The sequence below is a fragment of the Dromaius novaehollandiae genome, chromosome 1, assembly GCF_036370855.1.
Source record: "Dromaius novaehollandiae isolate bDroNov1 chromosome 1, bDroNov1.hap1, whole genome shotgun sequence".
Classification (NCBI taxonomy): domain Eukaryota; kingdom Metazoa; phylum Chordata; class Aves; order Casuariiformes; family Dromaiidae; genus Dromaius; species Dromaius novaehollandiae.
Window position 1 is genome coordinate 128,015,534 of NC_088098.1, and position 20,540 is coordinate 128,036,073.

Consider the following 20,540-nt stretch of genomic DNA (forward strand, 5'->3'; position numbering starts at 1 on the left):
CATGAAGAAATGCAGTATAATGCAATATTTTATATTTCACTGTGTCAATTTTAAATTGCCCTCGTAAGATTATGACGTCAATAATCCCAAAGGTAAAAATTTCAGAATACTTGTCCACTGTACAAGATTTTGCACTAATGCTGTACCTCAGCTGAGACTGAAGACATCCCCTAGTGAGATGGGTGCCATTTCTATTCTCTAGTAATCACATCTGGAACAAAAAATTTACCTGAATAGCAAATGTTTGTGGACACAGTCTACTGTGGAACTCATTCCCCTTTAAATGAAAATTTTAGCCAGAAATACTGCATTTGGCTTCTGCTAGATCCAGTTTGTGCTTTTGCACTGGAAAGTGGGCTCTTCCCTTTAAAAACGTGTGTTGTCATCTTTACAGTTCCCACTGGTTACAAGAATTTGCTGTGATAAATCTCTACCCACTATAAACTCAAATAACAAGATAATTCGAGAAGATGGTAATTTAGTAGATTTCTTCTTTTATTGAAAGTTACACCTGAGAAAATACTACAAATAAAATTACATTTTAGTTTTATGGTAATTTCTTCCTTATATGTCCCTTTGCAGAGGTGGAAAGGGTAATTACATGCATACTTGCAAACAGAAGCTCATTGTAAGCATAATGACTAGATTGCACCAAGCTAGCTGCACTCTCAGAAGAAGAGCCCGTATCCTTGACTCAGAATTCATTACTCATGCTTCAGACTTTGTAGGAACTTGCTGACTGTGTGTTCATACCTACTTCCAGAAGATTTCTTTTCATCCCATTGCTAGTCATCCACTCCTTAATGACCCTGAACATCAATATACTGGAAAATAATGAATGTTTCAGTGACATTAGCTGGCAGATTAAACTGATGAAAAAATACAGCAGCCAGATTTATTTCATATTACCCTGAAAGTTATGTATTACTTAAAAGAAAAGCAGAAATGTCAACACTGCATGTTCACTGCTAACCAAATAGAAACTTAGTGTAATAAATGCTGGGTGAACTAGCATAGATATGTCATTGTATTTAGTGAGCATCAGCTTAATATTTTTGAAACCAGTTAGTTTTAGTTCCATTCATTTAAATTTTAACAGTTCCCTCACCAGTTTTGTTTTCTGGCTGATGGGAAACCTAAAAGAGAAGTGTTTTTTAATACAGAGGTCGTCAAAATGTTGAATGCTTCTGTTACTAAATCAGATTCTCATTCAGCATGGTAGCAGAACTGAAAAGCTCTCACAAAAGACTTTGAGATCCTAAATAATAGGAGTATGAGTTCTCTGGGAGGTTAGTGTAGCTTTCGTGGTTCAACTGAAGAGTGGAATAACCCTCAAATTTGTGTTCCCATCATCTGTGAACCACTTTCTTCTCTTCGCCATTTTTTTTACCTGATTTGTATCTCAGTCAAAGCTGAGCTGGAATGGCAATAGAGGTAACCTTTCATAAAAAGATGATTTTCCATTGATCCTGTCACAGTGGGAATAGCCTGGCTATATCACATTTTAAGGGGACATATATGTGCTTCCCTTAGACTGTCGATCCGACAGTCAATCAATAAGCTTCTGTTTATTTCTCTGCTAACAGGTATCTGACTACTTTAAAACACACCACATCCAGGGGTGGGTATCCAGACCTGGCTCTCTCACCTCCAGCTTAGATCTGGTTCATCAAATTTTGCTTAAAAAAATGTTCATGGTTTCATTTGCATATTTATAGTTTGCACACAGTGATCAATCTCCATTGTTCATAAGATATTTTCTTTTTTGGGAATAGTTAACCTTTTGGGAGATAATATTAAAATCACTGAAATTACATCCTTTGATTTTAACAATTGACATTACAGATTATATTCCTTTTTTAAAGCTTATATATTGTAGTAGTATTATGAACTGCTGTTATATTTTTCCTGATCTAATTGGAGACTGTATCAATAGATTTTATTATGTTGTTCAAAACAGATCTTCAGCTTTTGCATAATACCATGCTGTTACAATTAATAACTGTTCTTAATCATTTTCAGTCCTTCTTATTAAAAATATAATACATTGAATCTAGAAAAAATATTCTGGTTAGTGATGTGATTCATTTCAAAATCTCATTTTCAAATGGTAGTGATAGATAAGATAGAATGTCTGATTAGAGAGAATTCAAGTCGTATTGACTAAACCTCATAAAGAAATGGTATATAAACCTAGGGTGGATAACAATGATTTTGGCCCTGACTTTCAAAATGTGTCTAATTAATAAATAATGGATTTTCTTTGCTTTCAGAGCAGGGAAAATAATTCAATTTCATGAATATTTCACTGATACCAAGAATGGGGAGCATTTCAACATAACTTCAGGAAGTTCTGTTATGCATGATAAAACTTGCAGTAGTTTAATTATCATACAATTAATCTTACAGCAGAATTCAACAAAGGCAAGGTAAGTTAGAAGCCTTTTTTCATGGAAGGTGTCTTAGCATTTTGGGTCTCAGAAAGCCTTATATACTGACTTCAGAAGACTGAGGAGATAATATAGATCATCTGTAAGGTGTCCCTAAAATACTTGGAGGCCCTGGTGAGGCTGCTCTTCATGTCTTGTGTAGCTCCCTAGTTCTTTGCCATTAGAAGTGGCAGCACCCTCCTATCGTCCCTGGGTGAGCGCTGCAACTTTGGAGTGTGCATAACTCCGGAGCGATGGCTGACTGTCTCAAAAAGCAAAGATGAGGTGTAGCTTACTACGACAAATCTAAACTTACCTGCTTTTTCTTTAATTAGCATTTAATTTAGAGACAAGAAAATTTCTGAGTGCAAAGAAAACCACTGATTATATATACTAAGATAATAATGTCTATCTTAATATCCATATCGCGGTCGTGGATATGTGTGGCCCCCAGAGTGAGATTCTTTGATGTATTTTAAAACGGAAATAACAAAGTATTCTTCAGAACCTTAAGGGTATGTGAGTGGTTTTTCTCTGCAATGACACTAGAAAAGTGCAGCGACTCCTTGTGTTGAGGCAAATTATCGTTTTACAAGATTTGAACAGAAGTGCCGGGAGGGTCTGGAGTCATCACATAAGCATGTGAGGGTCTGGATATGAAATGGGCGGTTACCCTGGGAGTGTGTGTCCTGTCCCACAAGCCTGAACTTTCTTCAGACAGTTAGTAAGTCCTGCCCATACACCCCTATTTAAGGGATGAGCTGGGTTTTTAAGTCTGCTGCAGGTTGTAATCGTTACCTTTCTGAAATGCATGGTAATGTTTGGTTTGTTACCAAGGAGAAGTGTGGCATCTATAGAGAAGGGTTTTTCACCTTATCAGTCAGTAGTAGTCATTTTTAAAATACCAAGAGTTTGTCAGTTGCTGCTCGGTGTAATTCCCTGAAAAGTGAAGTCAGACACAGACTGTAAAAAAGCTGTCTTCCACAAAAACTAGGAAATGGACTGGAGATTTGGAGATTGCATTTTTTTGCAATGTTTGACCTAAAACGAGGCAGAGTAGAGTGTCAGCAGGGGAAGAGCGAAGACCTCCACATTCCAAGAGGAGAAAATGGTGAAGGGAGAAATGACAACGTGCACTGCCCGAGTTACTGCTCCGGGGTTCCCGTGAGTCAGTAAAGCTATGGCCCAGTTAGACTATGCCCTGTGTGTCTTTCTCCCCTCGTGACTGGGACAATATCTTTTGATGCTGTAATAGTAATCCAGCTGCAGTGAAAGAAAATGTCAGTCAGTATCATGGAACTTCCCAGTAAAACTAAACAAACTCATAAACTAATATGTCAAGGAAAGAAATTCAACCTTTAATATATTTAGCAGAGCAAGAGCAAGTATTAATAATCCCTCTTTTATTAAAACTGCCTGGAAAGATCTGTTGAGATTAGCTCAATAGCTTTTCCTTATTGTTTCACAGAGTGAAGCATCAAATATTTTGACCGCAAGTAAAGGCTGGTTACTTGACAGCCCTGCTAAGGGTAACATACATAAACCAAGTTTTATTTCTTCTTCCTTTTAAAAAACTTCCCTTTATACTGACATCTATTCAGCAAAATATACAGATTTACAAACTGAATTTGAGACTTAGTTACTTGAAAACGTTATTTGAAGAACCGTGGCCCTTGCTCTTCTGTCTTTTTGGATTGCATCTTCTCTTTTCATGTTTAGTAATTGGCACTCTGAGGTCAGGGCCAAAAGCAGGGCCCTTGGGATCTTCCCCCTCCCGGCTGGAGACTCCAGCTCCCTTCCAAGCCCTGCCATCTGGTTTCCTTGCCCTCTTCGAGGCACAGGTCTTGTCCCAAGATACAGCCGTAGTTATATAACTGTCCTGGGAGTCTGAAGGACTTCTAGGTCCACTGGTTTTGATGTAACCTGATTTTTCCTCGTTAAGTCTAATATAACCCATAAATCGCCTGTTTAGTGTATCATGCCTAACCTTGAATTCTCTGCCTTTACAGTGTCTTTTCTCCTTTAGTTTAGTCTCTGTCTCTCTCCTCTGTTGCTATTTCTTGTTGCTAGATTTCCCAGATGTACTGATAATAATAAGCCAGTAATACTGTAAAATGCATAGGAAATAGCATCCAATATCTGTCTTACTGTAATAATTCTCTTACTGGGCTAGTCTGCCCTCAAATGAAGAGTGCAATCTAAATGTATACTTGTATGGAGAAGAAAATGAAAAGTCCGAGATTTCTTCCTCAACCTGATTTTTACCCTCTGTAATTTTTCTGAAAAATGGGAAAAGGTTTATATCATATGACAGTTTTATAAAACAGGAAAAAAAGTATGTATGTTAAAGAATATCAAGTAATAGCTGTGTTACAATCTTGTTATCATGTATTTGCCTGTATCTAAGGCTATCTCCCTGCCCTTCCCTCACCCCAGCCCCCTCCCCTCTCCTCTCCTCCCCTCCCCTCCCCTCCCTTCCCTGCCCTTCTTTTTTTTCCCTTTTTCTTTCTAGCAGAAGTAAAGTATAAAATACACCCACTGCTATTTCTCCAGTCTCACTATAGGAATCTCCTATGCGAATTCATTCTAAGAAGTAATATCTGATAATGATTATATGCCAATCTCAGAGTTTTTAGAGCTCTGACTGACAATTTTTGAGTGCCGTGCAGTAAGAGAGGCAGCACTCATGAACTGATGTCTTTGTATCTTCTCCGGGCAAGATATTTTTCAATTATTTGGCATTCATTTCCATATCACATTCACAATTAATAGCTTGCATGTAACACTGCTCAGAGAGTTTTTCAGAGAATACTGGCTTTTTATGTAATACTTTCGGTAATACTAACTTCTTCCATAACGTCTGTGATGAATGAGCTGATTAAACCATCTCCTTGTTTAATATAATTTATTAACTTTACATGGAGAGAAGGAGTTCCCGATATAAAAGAGTCTTTGGTAAGAAGAACACAGGAATGTGGCAAGGAGATTAGGTAGTAGTGGGATGGATAGGGTGGAGTTTGATGTATTAAGATTTCTAAATATATTCACAACAGCAGATTCACAATTGCCTTTATCTGTCAACACTTTTTTCCATCTGTTTCCCAATTTTCTCTTTTATCTGTTTTCCATCTGCTTTTGTCTTTTTAGATAATGTTCTTTGCCATAAGACTGGTTCAGCTGCTGTCTGGGTTGGGAAAATAACTAGCTTTTAGACATTATTTCAATCTAAATACTTCTGAAAGCATTCTAGGATATGTACATGCAGTTGCATTAATGTGTGGGGTACTCTATGCTTCATTCCTTTATAACATCTGGGGGAAGATACTATTGTGAGTGACCATGTTTTCCTGAAATGTTGATCGTACGTTATCCTGTAATTCTAAGACGAACTCCAGTGTAGTTGGCCAAGGCACATGTGTTTTTTTTTTATCCTGCGATACAACAAAAGTATGTTGAGAACTCTGGTTTGAGCTCTCTTCAATCTTTATTGGAGCTGAAGGTTTGATTTTGTCCATAATAAAACAGGAATCTTACCTTTCCTTATGTGTCACATTTTTTGTGTTTTTTTTTTTAATAAACACCTTAGATTTTCTTCTGCTCTTGTTATGTTATGTAAAGATTAGTAATTGGAGGCAACAGCCATAACAGCTAAACTGAGAGAATTGTCTGTGTTTTGACCTTTATTCAACATGAAGACAGTAGGTTAAAATAAGACTTAAAACACTGTGGTATGTTTAAATCCCTAGAGTCTTTCTAGTCATGAAGAATCCAACATTATAGAGAAATAAATTCCTATCTTATATTTTATTTCTAGAAAGACTGTTTCTTTGATTTTGTTTTTTTTAATTTTAGTTTTACAGTTACTCTCTTATTTTTTTTCTGTTTTTTTTTTCTCATTGTCTTTCTCATCCCTACCTCATCATTCCTTCTCATCCCTACCTCCAAACCCCCAAATCTCTGCATTAATTGTTGGTTTCCCTGAAGTAAGCAAGTAAGGAAGAGAGAGATGATAATTACTTTGCTGATTTACTTGACTAATGTTTTCCCAGTACAGACAACTTATATATTGACTAGGATCATAAAATTAACCCTAGCTTCAAACTGCTGCCATTAGAACTGCTGGGGAAATTGCTACGATACTGAAGAAAAATCTCCTTGTGCCCCATGGGCAGTATCTACAGGCCTTCCTCTGTCCTGTACTCTCCCCGCTTTCCCCCATTTCTTCCATCTTTGAGGTATTTAAGAACAAAAACAAAGTATTATTGAGCAATCCAGCATACAGCTGTTTTGCATATCTATCTTTTTTTCCTTGAGACATTTATAATATAGGCAAAGTAACGAATCAACAGGTATGTAAAAAGCCTGGGAGATTCTTCTGAACATTTTCATTCTTCTCTAGGAAAAGGGTGGAAGCTGTAGGTTGCAATCTAAAAACAGTTTTAAACAAGGCTATTTTCAACAGGAATTTATATTAAGGGATTTGCTATCTATTTTGACTAGCCATGGACTAGCCATGTGTTTTTTCATTATTTCTGAAGCTTCATACAGTTTAACATGTGCTTTACAAATGACCTTGAAAACACATTGAATATCTTTGCTGCATCTTTAAGCCCTTTGTTTCTGAACACTTACTGCAGCATTGGTCCACTGAAGACATTCAGTCTATTTGAGAAAGAAGACTTAATTCCCCTATTGCCAGAGAAATAGCAAGCTTCTTCAGGTTAGGGATGAAATGTGTGGCAGCAGCATAGTGTGTCTTAAGGTATTTTTAGTTGCTGGTTAATGGAAGGTGTACTTCCAAGATCTTCAAAATCAGTGGTAACTTTTGTTTTAAGGTTTACTTGTAGTTTATTTGTAATTAAAATGTCCTGCTGGAAATGCTTCCATGCTGTGTCTTTATTTCCTTTCTGAAAGCTTTAACAAAAAAAAACCCCAAAAAACTCTGTATTATTTTGTCAAGTAGAATTTTATGCTGCCTTAGATAGATTTCAACCTAAACTTTATGAATAGCTTAAATGGTACAAAATGGAAGATAGACAGACACACAGGCAGGTAGGAAGGCTAGTTCTATTTCTCTCTTATGATACGAAGCAACATAATTATATTCCATTACCGAAAATGTCACTGTGCTCATACTCTCCAAATGGTTCGGTAACATTATGGGCAGGATTCTTCCAGAGTGTTACATAAGGCCTATCGATCGCTTGAACCTTCTCAAGAGTGTTAAAATGCCTCTTTAGAAGTGCATAGCTCTTGTGGCTCTGCTCTGCAAAAATGACTTTTGTGCTGCAAGAGTAGGGGGAAAAATAAAGTTTCTCCACCGCATTTCAGTTTAGTCTCTATGTCAGCATTTTAAATTTGTGCTGTATAGATTAAGTAATATACAACTTGAGGGATACTGCGCATGCTTGAGTTACGTAACGGCACATGATTGTTCATGCAAGAGGTAGAGCAGGGTGAGTAAATAATGCTTGCATCGCTTCAGTACTGTTTTTCAAGTATTTCGGGTAATGAAATGGCAGCCTATGCATTAACTGGAAATCAGGTCTTAGCTGGAATGCGTTGAGCAGGGTATGAAAGCGGGCTAGAAAACAGGGATTCCAGTTGCTGTAGAAAATTTCTGATGTTTTGGATTTGTTTATTCCATGAAACAGAAACACTATCTTGCCAAAAAAAGAGGGGAGAGAAAAGAGCTGCTACCTCAGAACAGTAAAACGCTCGGAAGAGGGAAAGCATCATGCCAGAGTAACCAATAGCGCAATAGTTTGTGCTGTACGTATAAATATTGATCAATCCAGAAAAAATGACTCTAGCACTGGAGACTGTCCTTAATTCTGTCCTCTGTTTAAGAAACCTTCTGAAGGAATTGATATTTTCTGACAAAATAATTTTTTATAAAATTCCCAGCTAGCTCTAATGAGCGGTGCAGCGAATAGTAATAGAACAACTCTGCTGACAGAAAAGCAAATGGTTTCCATGTAATATGGATTCTTGGTTCTGCACCGCTCTGTCATAAAAGTGGAATATGTGCAGTGCAGGGCAGCGTGGCGTCAATGCTAGCAAACTAAAGTACAGATTCTTTCACTGAAATCAATCCAAACATCTGTAAAACTTCACAAATTAGAAATAATAGGGACAGGTGAATCTACTTGACACTGACAAAATAATCACTGTTTTTTATTGTGGTTCTCAATAGCTCATACATATGAAAATACTGTATGTCAGAATTTATAGATGCGCATAAAAGTTACACAGTGACTAAAGTATATATAAATTGTATTACTGTCTTGTCAAAACTTCATGCATTAGTCAAAGCATCAGCTCAGAAACTTGACTTTCATTTTAGAAAGAGTAAATCACCTTTTTTCAGTGTCACGAGGGGGCAACTCGCAAGTATTTCCTTTCTTCTGTTGCTGATGCTGAGTTGAAAATGGAAATTGAGTTTTGGCCACCTGCAGTAATGATGCCCTGATTCAATACTATTCCAAGTATGTCCTACTAACATAGATATGGTTGTCGGATGCTCAATAAAATCAGCCTAAGACTTACCTTTTTTCTTGGAATTCCAGGTTTGTTTTTACCTCATACAAAAGAGTCTTCTAGGCACTTCAACTTGATATGTCTTTCTGCCTTTTTTATTCGGCAAATTATTTTTCCTGTTTTCCTCCTGCAGTAGTTTGTGTTCAAGCTTCATTAGTATTGAGTTCTGGCTAAACAGTATGAATTAATGTGCACAAATTATAAATTTTTGGATTTGCAAGAGTTTCTCACAAATGATAGCAATATTATAATTTTAAGAGGGAATGAAGGATGTACCTTTACTTTGTGGCATACCTGTTATATTTATGATTTAATTAGAGTAGAACAGTCTTTTTACACAGGTGGAATACATCAGTTTATATGACAGTTCTTTTTACAGCTTTCTGAGTAGACTGTCGTATTTTAGAAATGGTGTTTCTGCATTTTTGTGGTGTTTGAATTAACTAAAGCCATTGTTTCATTTCAGTTTGGAAGACGTTACATTGAAGATCTTTTTAATGATTTCCGAGATGGACGAAGACTTCTGGAGCTCCTGGAATGCCTTACAGGCCAAAAACTTGTATGTGTATATTAACGTATTTACTGTACATTGAAGTCATGATGTTGTCACAGGTGTAATTAAGTGTTCCTCATTAAGTTCCTCCATTGATGAGAGCCTGTGGAAACATTTCTAAAAAGACAGATGAGTTTGCTCTTATTAACCTGTAAATGCTAAAATGCTGCTTCAGAATGTTTGAATATCCTCCCTGTGTTCCTGTTGGGTTTTGTGAGCTTGGGATCTTTCTGTGAAATTTTCTCATAAAAGAGCAAGGAAACAGGCTGAGAGTTTGACAGTCAAAGCCCAGAGAGGATATAGTTGTAAATACTTTGCTTATCTGTTTGGTTGTCATAGTGATGGTCCTAAATTGTGTCCTGAAGTAGAAGACTCATCATAATAAAAACAACCTAGATTTAACTGATTTTTTATACATATTTAGATCCATTCACTGAAAAATGTCGATACCAAATGAGCTTCCAGCTGTGGATCCAGTGTTTCACAATTACCTTTATTTCATATTGAGAAGCTGCATATGTACAATGTTTTGTAATACCTTTACTGATACTGTCATAAGTGTATGAAATATAAAACTATGAGTGTAATACCATTTTTGGATTATATACAGCACATTCTAGTTTCTCCTTCTGGGCAGTCAAATTTATTTTATTTGCTTTACAGGCAAAAGAAAAGGGCTCCACAAGAGTTCATGCTCTGAACAATGTCAACAAAGCACTGCACATTTTGCAGAGAAATAACGTAAGTAATCCACTGGACAGGGTCAGAACATCCTGTAGAAAGCTTGCTTACTGCTTTGTCACTGTTGTGTCAAACTCTGGCTACAATGCACAATTTTTGGAGTCAGGGCAGTTTTATTAATGTGACTTAGGTACTTCTAGGTTCTGCTCCAGGATGGAATATATTTCATAGAGTTTAAAATCTGCTGCCAGCAAATACTTGAATAATATGTCTATAATGAATGCTATTTAGAGACTGATCAACATACACCATCTTATGTTAATGTGTGGTATTTAAAATACGTTTTAAAAGGTTAATTACAAGAAGTCATCCATAGCTGGTTAGGAGGTGCCACCCATCAAAATTTCTACTCATGAAACTCTTGACTATTACGAAGTCCCCAAACCTGAGGCTTTTCTTAAAAGAAATATTTTGGGGTACATTTTCATTGCTGTCTGTTGCTTATGAGTCACAGCATTAAGGAAATGAATGAGATCAAAACCACTTTCCATACTACTTTGTCAAGATTGACTTTTCAGGCCAGTAGCCTGTGTACCATATTGGAGTAAATATTCCCGTAATATCTTCCCTGTGCCAGCATTCTAATGGACCCATAACTTTACCAGACATTTTCAGTGGCCACCTAATTATATTGTATCTCTTCCTCAAGAATAAATTCAAATAACTATAACATTCGCTTAAACTTAACAGTAAGGTGTGATGAAACAGTGATAATGTATTCTGTGCCGCATATTATATTGAATTTCTTGATAGCTGCAGTAGGTCACTAAGCATGCTTGAGTTCAGCTGCTGAATAAAGTCATCGATTTTATAAATCTAAGGTAATGCTTATCCATCTGAGGATTTTTGCATAAATGAAAGTGACCTTACAAAACTGTCATGAAGACCTCTTGAATTTCTTGAGCTTGAGTTTGAATTTCTTTTTTAATGGAATTTTAAGTAAATAAAATACAAAGTTTCTAGTTCTTCAGTATCTGCAATATTTGATATCATTTTAAAAAATCAGTGATACCTTATTTGTCAATATGCAAGACTTTTATTGCATTCCTAGAATGCTGTTACAAATTTTCATTGTAAGTGTTTTTTGAAAATATTTATTTAGTAAATATCAGCTAAATTCATTAAAGAGCTGTTCATTCAGTTTCCAGAATGCAACTATAGTCCCTTTAAAATGTAGAAAGTAGAGCACATTTCAATTGAAAAATGCAGAGGGAAAAATTGTATTTTTAGAAAATAGGATGGCCATCTAGCTTGTCAGGCTATCCTTTCCAGATATGAAGATTTTGTCAGCAATCCACAATATTGTGAATCAAATTATTATTAAGCCAAAAGATCTACCTCTGAAATAGTTTCCTCAACCTTCAAAATTACTTCAAGAGTGATTTCTGTGGGACTTCAGGAATGCAAGATCAATGGTTCTATGGCTATTAAACGCCTGTGACTCATCTAGATTTATCTTCTGGCGTACGCCATCCTTGCTCCAAAGCTCTGCAGTCATCTGGATTGTAACAGATTGGGAAATGCTGCTGCTTCCAATGAATCCATCTGACAGGTTTCCTTTCTATGGAAACATGATAATGTTTTGGCAAGGGGGGGGTTACTGCAATATGGACTTGGGCACAGCAAAGGGAAACTGGGAAGTGTTCCTCTGTTTCAGTAAAACAGATGTAGTCTCTGTGAATTTAGGCTTCTGTTTCTGAAAACAGAAGCTTTGGCTTGTAGAACACATTGATGATATCTTAATAAACTTTACAGTGGATCAATTACTATGTGGATGCCATTTGACATTCCTAAATATAAATATAAAGTCAAAGTTCTACTTGGGAAGTGTTCCAAGAGACTGCGGACTAGGAGTTGCAAGTCATATGTGCTGTTAGTAAAATTTGATAAATTCCTGAAGAAAAGAGTTCTTAGAGATTTTTTAGAGTTCTTGACAATATATCAACTTTGATTGTGAATAGTAAAAAATGACCTATCTATAGATGTATAGAAATTTTAAAACGAAAAGACTTGTTTTGTGTTTGCCTTCAGTCATCCTACAGACATCACTTCAAATAGATTCAGAAGTACAGTGGAGATATGCAGACTGTAATTTGTACAATAATGAGTCAAAAAGTGGTGACTTTCCCATGTACATCTTAGTTCTGACCATGAAAAACTACATCTATGAAACAGTGAGGATGCAAATTTTAGAGTCACAGTTTCCATCCTAAAGTGTAGGTCTTATCTTGCGCTTTCTTGCAGTCACATCTATGAATTTGGCACTTACTTAGATAGCATAAAAAGGGAGGGGAGGGTGAAGGATTTTTTCACATGTGGAGGAAAGAATATGCCAGGTGACAAGTGCAGATGTATTATGCATTTGCAAATGCATAATATAATTATGGAAAAACAGCATTACTAGACGAAGTAATGTGAAAGAGGCTTGCCTAGATCACAATCACTGGTTTCTCTGCACTCCAAAACACATCCTGCCTTGCTTTATGTATTGGAAAATGTAAAAAGGCAAAACAAGTTCTGTTTTAATCTAAATATATAGAATAATGTCTTAGTTCTGTACATTATTACAGAGTTTTCATATATGTGTTGTTTTCAACAAAGTATATTATGTAAAACATATGTGAGCATGCAGCATGTAACATGAGTTTTTCTGTGTCATCCTTAGGTTTTGTGTTTTTTAATGGTAGATGCTTGATATAAAAGGTTTTTAAATTATTATTAACTGTTACTTTAATTGTATATTTTCACGTTTGAACTGGAGTAATTGGAACTCCGGATCACTGTCTGTTCCTTGCTTTTTGCCAGCACATTAATTGTCTCATTTATAAAACACAGGTTGGATGTTTACTAAACAGCAGAAACCCAATGAGAGATATGTCCTAGCCCACCCCTCTTTCGCCCTCACCCCAAAGGAAGTCAACACCAAACACATGAACCTAACACCAGCCTCTTATGATCACTATTAATCTACTACAAATATTTTTTGTTTCTTTAATAGGTTGATTTGGTAAATATTGGCAGCTCGGACATTGTGGATGGAAATCATAAGCTGACCCTTGGCTTGATCTGGAATATAATCCTCCACTGGCAGGTAATTGGCATTGCTGCATACTCTCTATGAAATACCTTTATTCTCCTGATCTTTTTTCCATCATTATCCAAGCACAACCTACAAAGTAAGCAGAGACATTGTAAGCAGCATAAGATCATCTACAAATCACTCATGACTAAATTAGCAAATCTTATGGCAGACTGTTTACATATTATCTAAGTTATTAAGAATCTTAAGAAGATAAAATAGTTTTAGAGCATTGGCAGTAGCTCTTTTGACTTTAATTTCAGTCAGATGTTGCAAGAGAACATATAATACAGTTGTTATAGAAAGAAAAATGAACAGACAAAGCCAGCATGGAGATATAGCTTTTGTAGTCACTCACCTTTCTTTTTAGTACCTTAAAAAGGAGTGACTTTCATGTTTTAGTTAAATAATAATATTTGCTGCTTTTTCACTACTGCCACATCATGCCAAGAATTATTGTTAGAACACTAAAAAGCTGCTACTCTGACTATTAATATAAGCAGATGTGGCTCTTTTAGCTGCTTTTCTCTTTAGAGAGAAAGGGGGGATTATGATACAAATCTTGTAGGAACAGACATGCTAAATAAGGACACTTAGGCAAACTAATTCTGAGACAGCAGTAACATCAAAGTTCAAAATGAATTAGCATCTAGATTCTCTGAGTCTGTGTGTTTGTATGAGGCTGGACTAGGAGTCACTGTTTGTGCTGCTTCAGTTCCCCAGGCAATAAGCATTATAACCAAAGACGGTGGGAAACAAAACCTAAGAGACCTTATATTTAAAAACTATACAATCCTGTCAAAAATTATATACACATAATTCATGGAAATAGGAGCAATTCTTTTCTAATTTTACATGAATTGCTATAGTGAAAACAACAGAGAGGAAAAGCTTCAAATTGTTAATCACTCCTACCTCTCACTCCCACTCCAATATTGCTTTGTTTAAAGGCAAAACACAGTTCTAAATTTCTTACTAAAAGTAGATAAATATGAAACCTAGCTGTGCGACTTCTGCCAATAATCATTGAATCACTATGTTTTCATTTATATGAATTACAGACTGACATGAGAATTCTTTTGTTGAAATTCATATTCTGATTTGTTGATATATTTTCCGAAGCCAAGTGTTGAAGATATGCTTTAGTATTAACAATGTGCTGATTAATTTTTCTTTGAGCTTTTCCCAGCATTCCTCTTAAGGCCTACTTGTGCACACGCAGAAGACAAACATGTTTGTTCTCTGGTATAGTCTGGTGAGGTTTTTGACCACAGGCATGTGCTCTTAGAGTACTTGCTTGCTTGCAGTACTTTGGTATTTCATTTCAAGCTTGATCTTGAGCCTAGTGATAACTGTGACAGCAACTATGATAGTACCTGTGACCTCAGTTGAACTACTTGTGTATGGAAAGTTCAGGGACTATATTTGCAAAGCACTGATTAAAGGTGAGAATGTGCAATACTTTCTAGGCATAGCCATAACAGTTCAGTCTATATTACTTCTGTACTTCGAATTCAGTGTTTCCCTTCAATCTCTTTATGGATTGCTGAAAGGAAGTGGCCAACACATTCCAGACTTTTCTTTTTATTCAAAATTGTATAAGCAAATTTATAATTTGGATAAAATTTATTCTAGTTTCTTTTCTAAAGACGGGCTAAAACATGGTTGACAAGAAGACATTATTATATTACAATCATGTTGCTGCTGAAAAATTTTAAAAAAGTAATGTAAAGTCAGATTTGAATTTGGCCTTTTCTCTTTTTAAACAAAAGTCAGGAGCTATTCACGTGCTACCTTTTTCCCTCAAAGGACTGAAACAGTTCAAAGTGAATGTGCTTATTTACAGCTTTGTGGAGAAAATCTTTTTTTTCCAGATTTTCTTTCAGATTTTGAAGTGATTTACATGATCTAGAATATGTTCCTGATTATTCTACCATGTTTATAGGTTGATACTGTGGTAGATCTTTACAGCACTTCTGGTGAAAGAAGGCTGTAAGTTGCAAAAGAAAGCAAGGATGCTTTCTTGTGTTAGTGCCATTTTGCCAGTCACAGATTACTCATGGAATTAAGAAGCTGGAAATTTGATAAACTGTTGTTAAAGGCTAACTTACAGACTCAGGACCATCAAAGATATCTGCCAGTGTTGCCAGTGCCATAGTTGAGTAAAACACCTTGCTACCTCTGATTTCTTATCAAGTCTTGCATTTATCTTAGCGTGTTGGAGGCCTAAAAAGAAATGCACAGGCTGGTTGATTTAGTGCATGCTAGTGGTGCAGTTTATGCTTGATAGTACAATCCTGCTTTTCCAAATCCTTTCATTTTCTGATCCCAAGAACTTGCAGTCCTGGGAAAAGTCACCTAGATGGATTATTTCTGTATGCATGGCTGAAACAAGTTGTGTGGACAGTTAGAGAATTTTATTGCAGGCAAATGGGCAAAAAACCTTTTCCAGTTTCACATCCATCCGTCTGGACCACAGTAGGGTAGAACTGTACTTCTGTATGACAAAGGGACCGTCTCTTACAAAAATGTCAGTCTCAGTGTAAGATGTAAACGGCATCGGCCGCCCTGGAGGATCAGCGGCCATTGAGAAGCAGCGGCTGTGGAGGCATTGCAGCAGACAAGATTTGTCTCTTTCTTGCCACTCTTACTTCTGTTTCCTAGAAATATCACGGCTTTCAGTATCCCCCATGACGATTCTGTCCTTTCTTGTCTAGCCTGTTTTCCAGATTATTATTAAAAGTTTCTCTCAGATTGAACCATAGTTCTGAGTTGAGCACCTGCTGCCAGAGCTCTTCATGGTACTGCATCTGTTACTGTTTCCATTTCTTTGAAGCTGCTGCCCTCTTTCTCATCGTTCTGTGATCCCAGTCTCACTGCTTCATTAACATTTAAATAAAAACAAAAACAAACCGTTAATTTCTCAACTGTTGCGCTGCACAAAGAATATCTGAACAGTGGAAAACGACTGTATTACAAACCATGTGGAAGATTTTTTTTTTTTCCAAATAAGAGCAGACCTATTTTCAGGTACAAGATGAAAAAACCCTTAACAAACATCTTTTGTAAAAAATGAATGGCAGCCAAAATCCTGGCTTTCTTCAGAAAAAAGGGAAAATAATAGGCATATGTTTCAGAGAGATGCATTCCAACAGCCTTGTGCAGAGGCCTATTAAAAGCACTGCGGCTGGAGGCATGCAGGTTGCAGAACTGGTGTTTTAACTGGAGTTATCATTTCATTTTCTTCCGGATTATAGTGGTGGAAACAAAATCCTAACAGTTCTTTCAGGCCACCTTGAATCAATGGGCAAAGAACATCACTCATTTTGATGTGTGTCTGGAACATCTGCGAAAATATTCTTTAAAGAGTTCTTTAAAATGTCCTTTAAAAGAGTTTTGAGGATTATGGCTATAAAAAGTAACCTATGCAGTCAGAAGACCTGAAATATAGCAAGTAAAAAATGCTAAGTCATTCTGTCAGGGAGCTGTCCGACTAAGTGATTGAGAGAAATGAAAACACCTTACATTGTGAATAACTTTTTCAGATTTTCTTTCTTTCTTCCTTTTTTCCCTCCCTCTCTTGTAGGGTTAGCAACCTGAACCCAAGTACCAGTCTTATAAAATGTTAGGCATCTTGAGTATTAGTCACAGGTGAAACAGGTGTAATGCGAAATGATTTGTTTATTAATGCAAGATTCATATCATACAATGTTCCTGGTTCTCCTTACGCGCACACCCCCGTGCGCAAGGACTTAGTTGCTAGTTGGTTGGGGGTCTTCGAGCTTTCCTTCCTGCACACTCCCGGCGGCCGGACCGTGCCTCCCACCCTAGTATCTGTACGCCCGGCATCCTGCCCCCTGCTTTCACCTCAGCCATCCCCAAAACTTGGTCCCCAGCTTTCCCAAGCTGCGAGGTCTGTTGACCTCAGATGCAAGAGGCTTGCAAGAGGCTACGTGGCTGGTTCCTGCCGGCTCCAACGTTGGCTCCTCAAGCACACCTATCACCGAATACCACTATGCTATTCCTGCAGATTTTGGTGGGACTGCTGACAATACAGTGACAGGAGTAAGAGTGCTCCCATTCGGTTCACAGCTTTTGGTTTGGGAATGTAACGTTTCGGAAGTGGTCCGTGGTGGTAGTCCCATGTTGCCTTTTTCCCCTTCTTTTCAAAATTGATTCCTGTCTCTCACTATTGCCATAGCATATGTCCACCCCCTTGGCAGCTGCTGTGGTGTCATTGTGGAGCCGTGCCGGGAGTTGTGGTGGTGCCTCGTGCTCCCGGGCGAGTTCCCCCAGCCAGGGGCCGTGCAGGGCCCTCGGGCAAGCAGTGCTTCGGGGCACGCGGAAAGCAAAGTGGCTCATTACAGCAGGGGAGTTTTTCCATCATTTCTCACCGAATTCCTATGCAATCAGGCCTTCAGGATGAGATCAGACCATTTTACTGCATTATCTTAAGTGCCTAACATTCCCTGAGATACAACCAAAAAATCATGAATTTAACAGTCTTCCCTACTTCAGAGAAATGCAGGAAAATGAGAGTCAATCTCTCTTTATCCATTGTCAACATATTAAACTGAACAAGGTGAATTTTAAGGTAGCTTGTATCAGTTTATTCAGAAATAGAAATATATACAAACTTTTTGGCTTCTTCTCTTTCTTTAAATCAGAAGGAAAACTATTTGCCTGATATTTTTCTTAGTAATTGCCTTCCTGATAGGCAGTTTTTTGGTTTTGTTGTTTTACTTAACTTCCTCTGTTCATAGTTTTTTGCCGCTTTCTCTTACGTTAATGTAGACTCAAACACTTGATCGTTTCTGTATTTTATGATCTTTTATATTTTTACCTCTTGTGTTTCTGCATTCATTCAGCTGTCCGTTTATAAGAATGTGTGTTGTATTTTTCAAATGTTACCCTTTACTTACTATTTTCAGATAAATCTGCATTTGTAAACACATGCATAGGATAAAAATTCTAAGTAACAATGAAACCCTGGCCTGGATAATTTTCCATTGTTTCAATATTTTCTAGTCTTTTATACAGATTAAGTTTGGAGCAATAGATGCTAATCTTGAAACTTTTCTTCTTCTTTATAGCCTGGATTCATGAAAGCAGAATTCCATGTTTTCATAATGGCGAAAGCTTTTTTGTCTTGAAATACAGGAGACCAATGTCTTAGCTTCTCTCTGAATTATGTAAATTATTTACTGTGGCAACTTATCCATAATGAAGACAAAATATTTTCTCCTGAAAATTTTAACCAGAAACTCAAGATATCCACACAGATATATAAAGCATTTAGAACTAAACAGTATATTTCCTAATTTTCTTCCCTGTCTGTCTCCAGGTGTACAAGTGGAAGAAACTGTAGAATATTATCAGGCAATATTTTATATTCATTTTCGTTTATGCAACTTACAGTGTGAGATGAAAGTCATGGATGCGTCCCAAGAACTGTAGAGAAGATCTGTTTATTCTCCCATCTCAAAAATTAATAAGATATAAAGTTAACTTTCTATGTGAGCCTCAAAAGGAAAATTGAGGGTACTGATATTCTTTTGGGTAGAATGCATTTGATGTGTAAAACAGGAAATTCTTTTAGTAGTTTTTATTTTAATTCAATAACTTACTCAAATGATTGAATTAATTAGTACTGCATTAGCAAGCAACTTATCAGATTGAACAATAACCTGATATCTGCTATTTTTCTACAGTATCATAGTAATTAATTTTTTTGTTGTCAATTATCCTTGAGATGATAGCTTCTGCATGTTTCTTACAGTTTTTACAATTTTAAAGTGGTCCATATCATGAGGTTGCTTCTGCACTAAATATTGTTCTTCCACTGAAACTGGTCAATGAGCAATTCAAGTGAAGAATTGTAACGAAATGATATATTGAATAGGTGAACCAATAAGCAACTTTCTATTTGCAGTTACATTTTATCTTAGGGAATAGTTCAAAAGAGCTGCTAAGCTTAAACATTTAAGTTGAGAAAGCAGTGACTTAAAAGGGAACACTTTAAAGAAAAATGCTACTACAACTTTTGTTGCTCTTTGGCTAGTAATGAAGCTGCTAAGAAATGTGTAAGTGGCTCTGCTATGTCAAACTCCAGACTAATATTTTTGGGAGCCCCCTTAGAATTGTTTTTTGTAGAAAGATAACTGTGGGTAGATGAGCTTTCTCTAATGAGAGGGGAATATCAATTAATTATGAAATTAAAATCAAGAAAATGAAACATATATGATGTTCCTTAAATATATACAATTGAATTCACTTTTCATTGAAATGTATATGTGCAAATATAGGGCATACATTTAAGTCTAAAACATTATTTACAGTCCTCTGAACATATTTGTTTTTCCTTAGTATTTATTTCAACCCTGTCAATATGAGAAGAATGCTTTCCATCATTTTATCAGCTTTGCTATAATGTATCCTCTTAACTGAGGACGTATTTGCCGGAGAAAAGAAAACCACAAGGAAAAATGTGTATTTCAAATGCACCCTGTTCACATAAATAATGCACATGAATGTGCTTTATTTCTTCACAGAACACTTTATGTGTCACAGTGATGAATGTACTGAAAGCATTAGCAAAGATGACCAACAAGTCAACATCGGTTGTTTTTAAACAGGAATACTTCACTGCTATCGTTATACTGTGACACCAAGTATGCTCTGTAATTACTTAGGAAGTTTTTCTTTAAGGCTTAAATGCAGGCAACTGGGGGTTTTGGAGATTGAAGGGAGAGTCAGCTTTTAAGGAATAAATTCATCATTGATAAAATTCTCTCCTTTTGTAGGTCAAAGATGTAATGAAAAACATCATGGCTGGATTGCAACAGACAAACAGTGAAAAGATTCTGCTGAGCTGGGTCCGCCAATCAACTCGTAATTACCCACAGGTCAATGTTATCAATTTCACCAGTAGCTGGTCTGATGGATTGGCTTTCAATGCACTCCTCCACAGTCACAGGTGAGAAAACAGACTTTCATTATTTCAATGAGCTTGTAACAGAGGGCTGTAAGAGGGTTTGAAGGTGATGTAGCTATTCTGGTTGGGCTTGTTTAGCTATTTCTTGTATGTGGACTGTTCAGCATTCTTTTAAATGGTTGCCTGTTTGCTTTGCTTTGGGTGCTGTGTCAGATTGAATCCTCTTAGGGCCAAGAGGATCTCAGCCTTCCTGCAGAGCAACCG

The 20,540-nt window shown here is 36.7% G+C and overlaps 1 protein-coding gene across 9 annotated transcripts in view; it reads left to right on the plus strand.

Annotated features, from left to right (window-relative positions):
• Positions 1 to 20,540, plus strand: part of DMD (dystrophin) — a 1,316,184-nt gene that overhangs the window by 378,314 nt on the left and 917,330 nt on the right. For all 9 annotated transcript variants that reach the window (XM_026096811.2, XM_064497835.1, XM_064497804.1 and 6 more), the window contains exons 3-6: positions 9,436 to 9,528; positions 10,186 to 10,263; positions 13,262 to 13,354; positions 20,146 to 20,318. In XM_026096811.2, the coding sequence (XP_025952596.2) occupies positions 9,436 to 9,528; positions 10,186 to 10,263; positions 13,262 to 13,354; positions 20,146 to 20,318 (437 nt within the window). The remainder of the gene's footprint in view (positions 1 to 9,435; positions 9,529 to 10,185; positions 10,264 to 13,261; positions 13,355 to 20,145; positions 20,319 to 20,540) is intronic.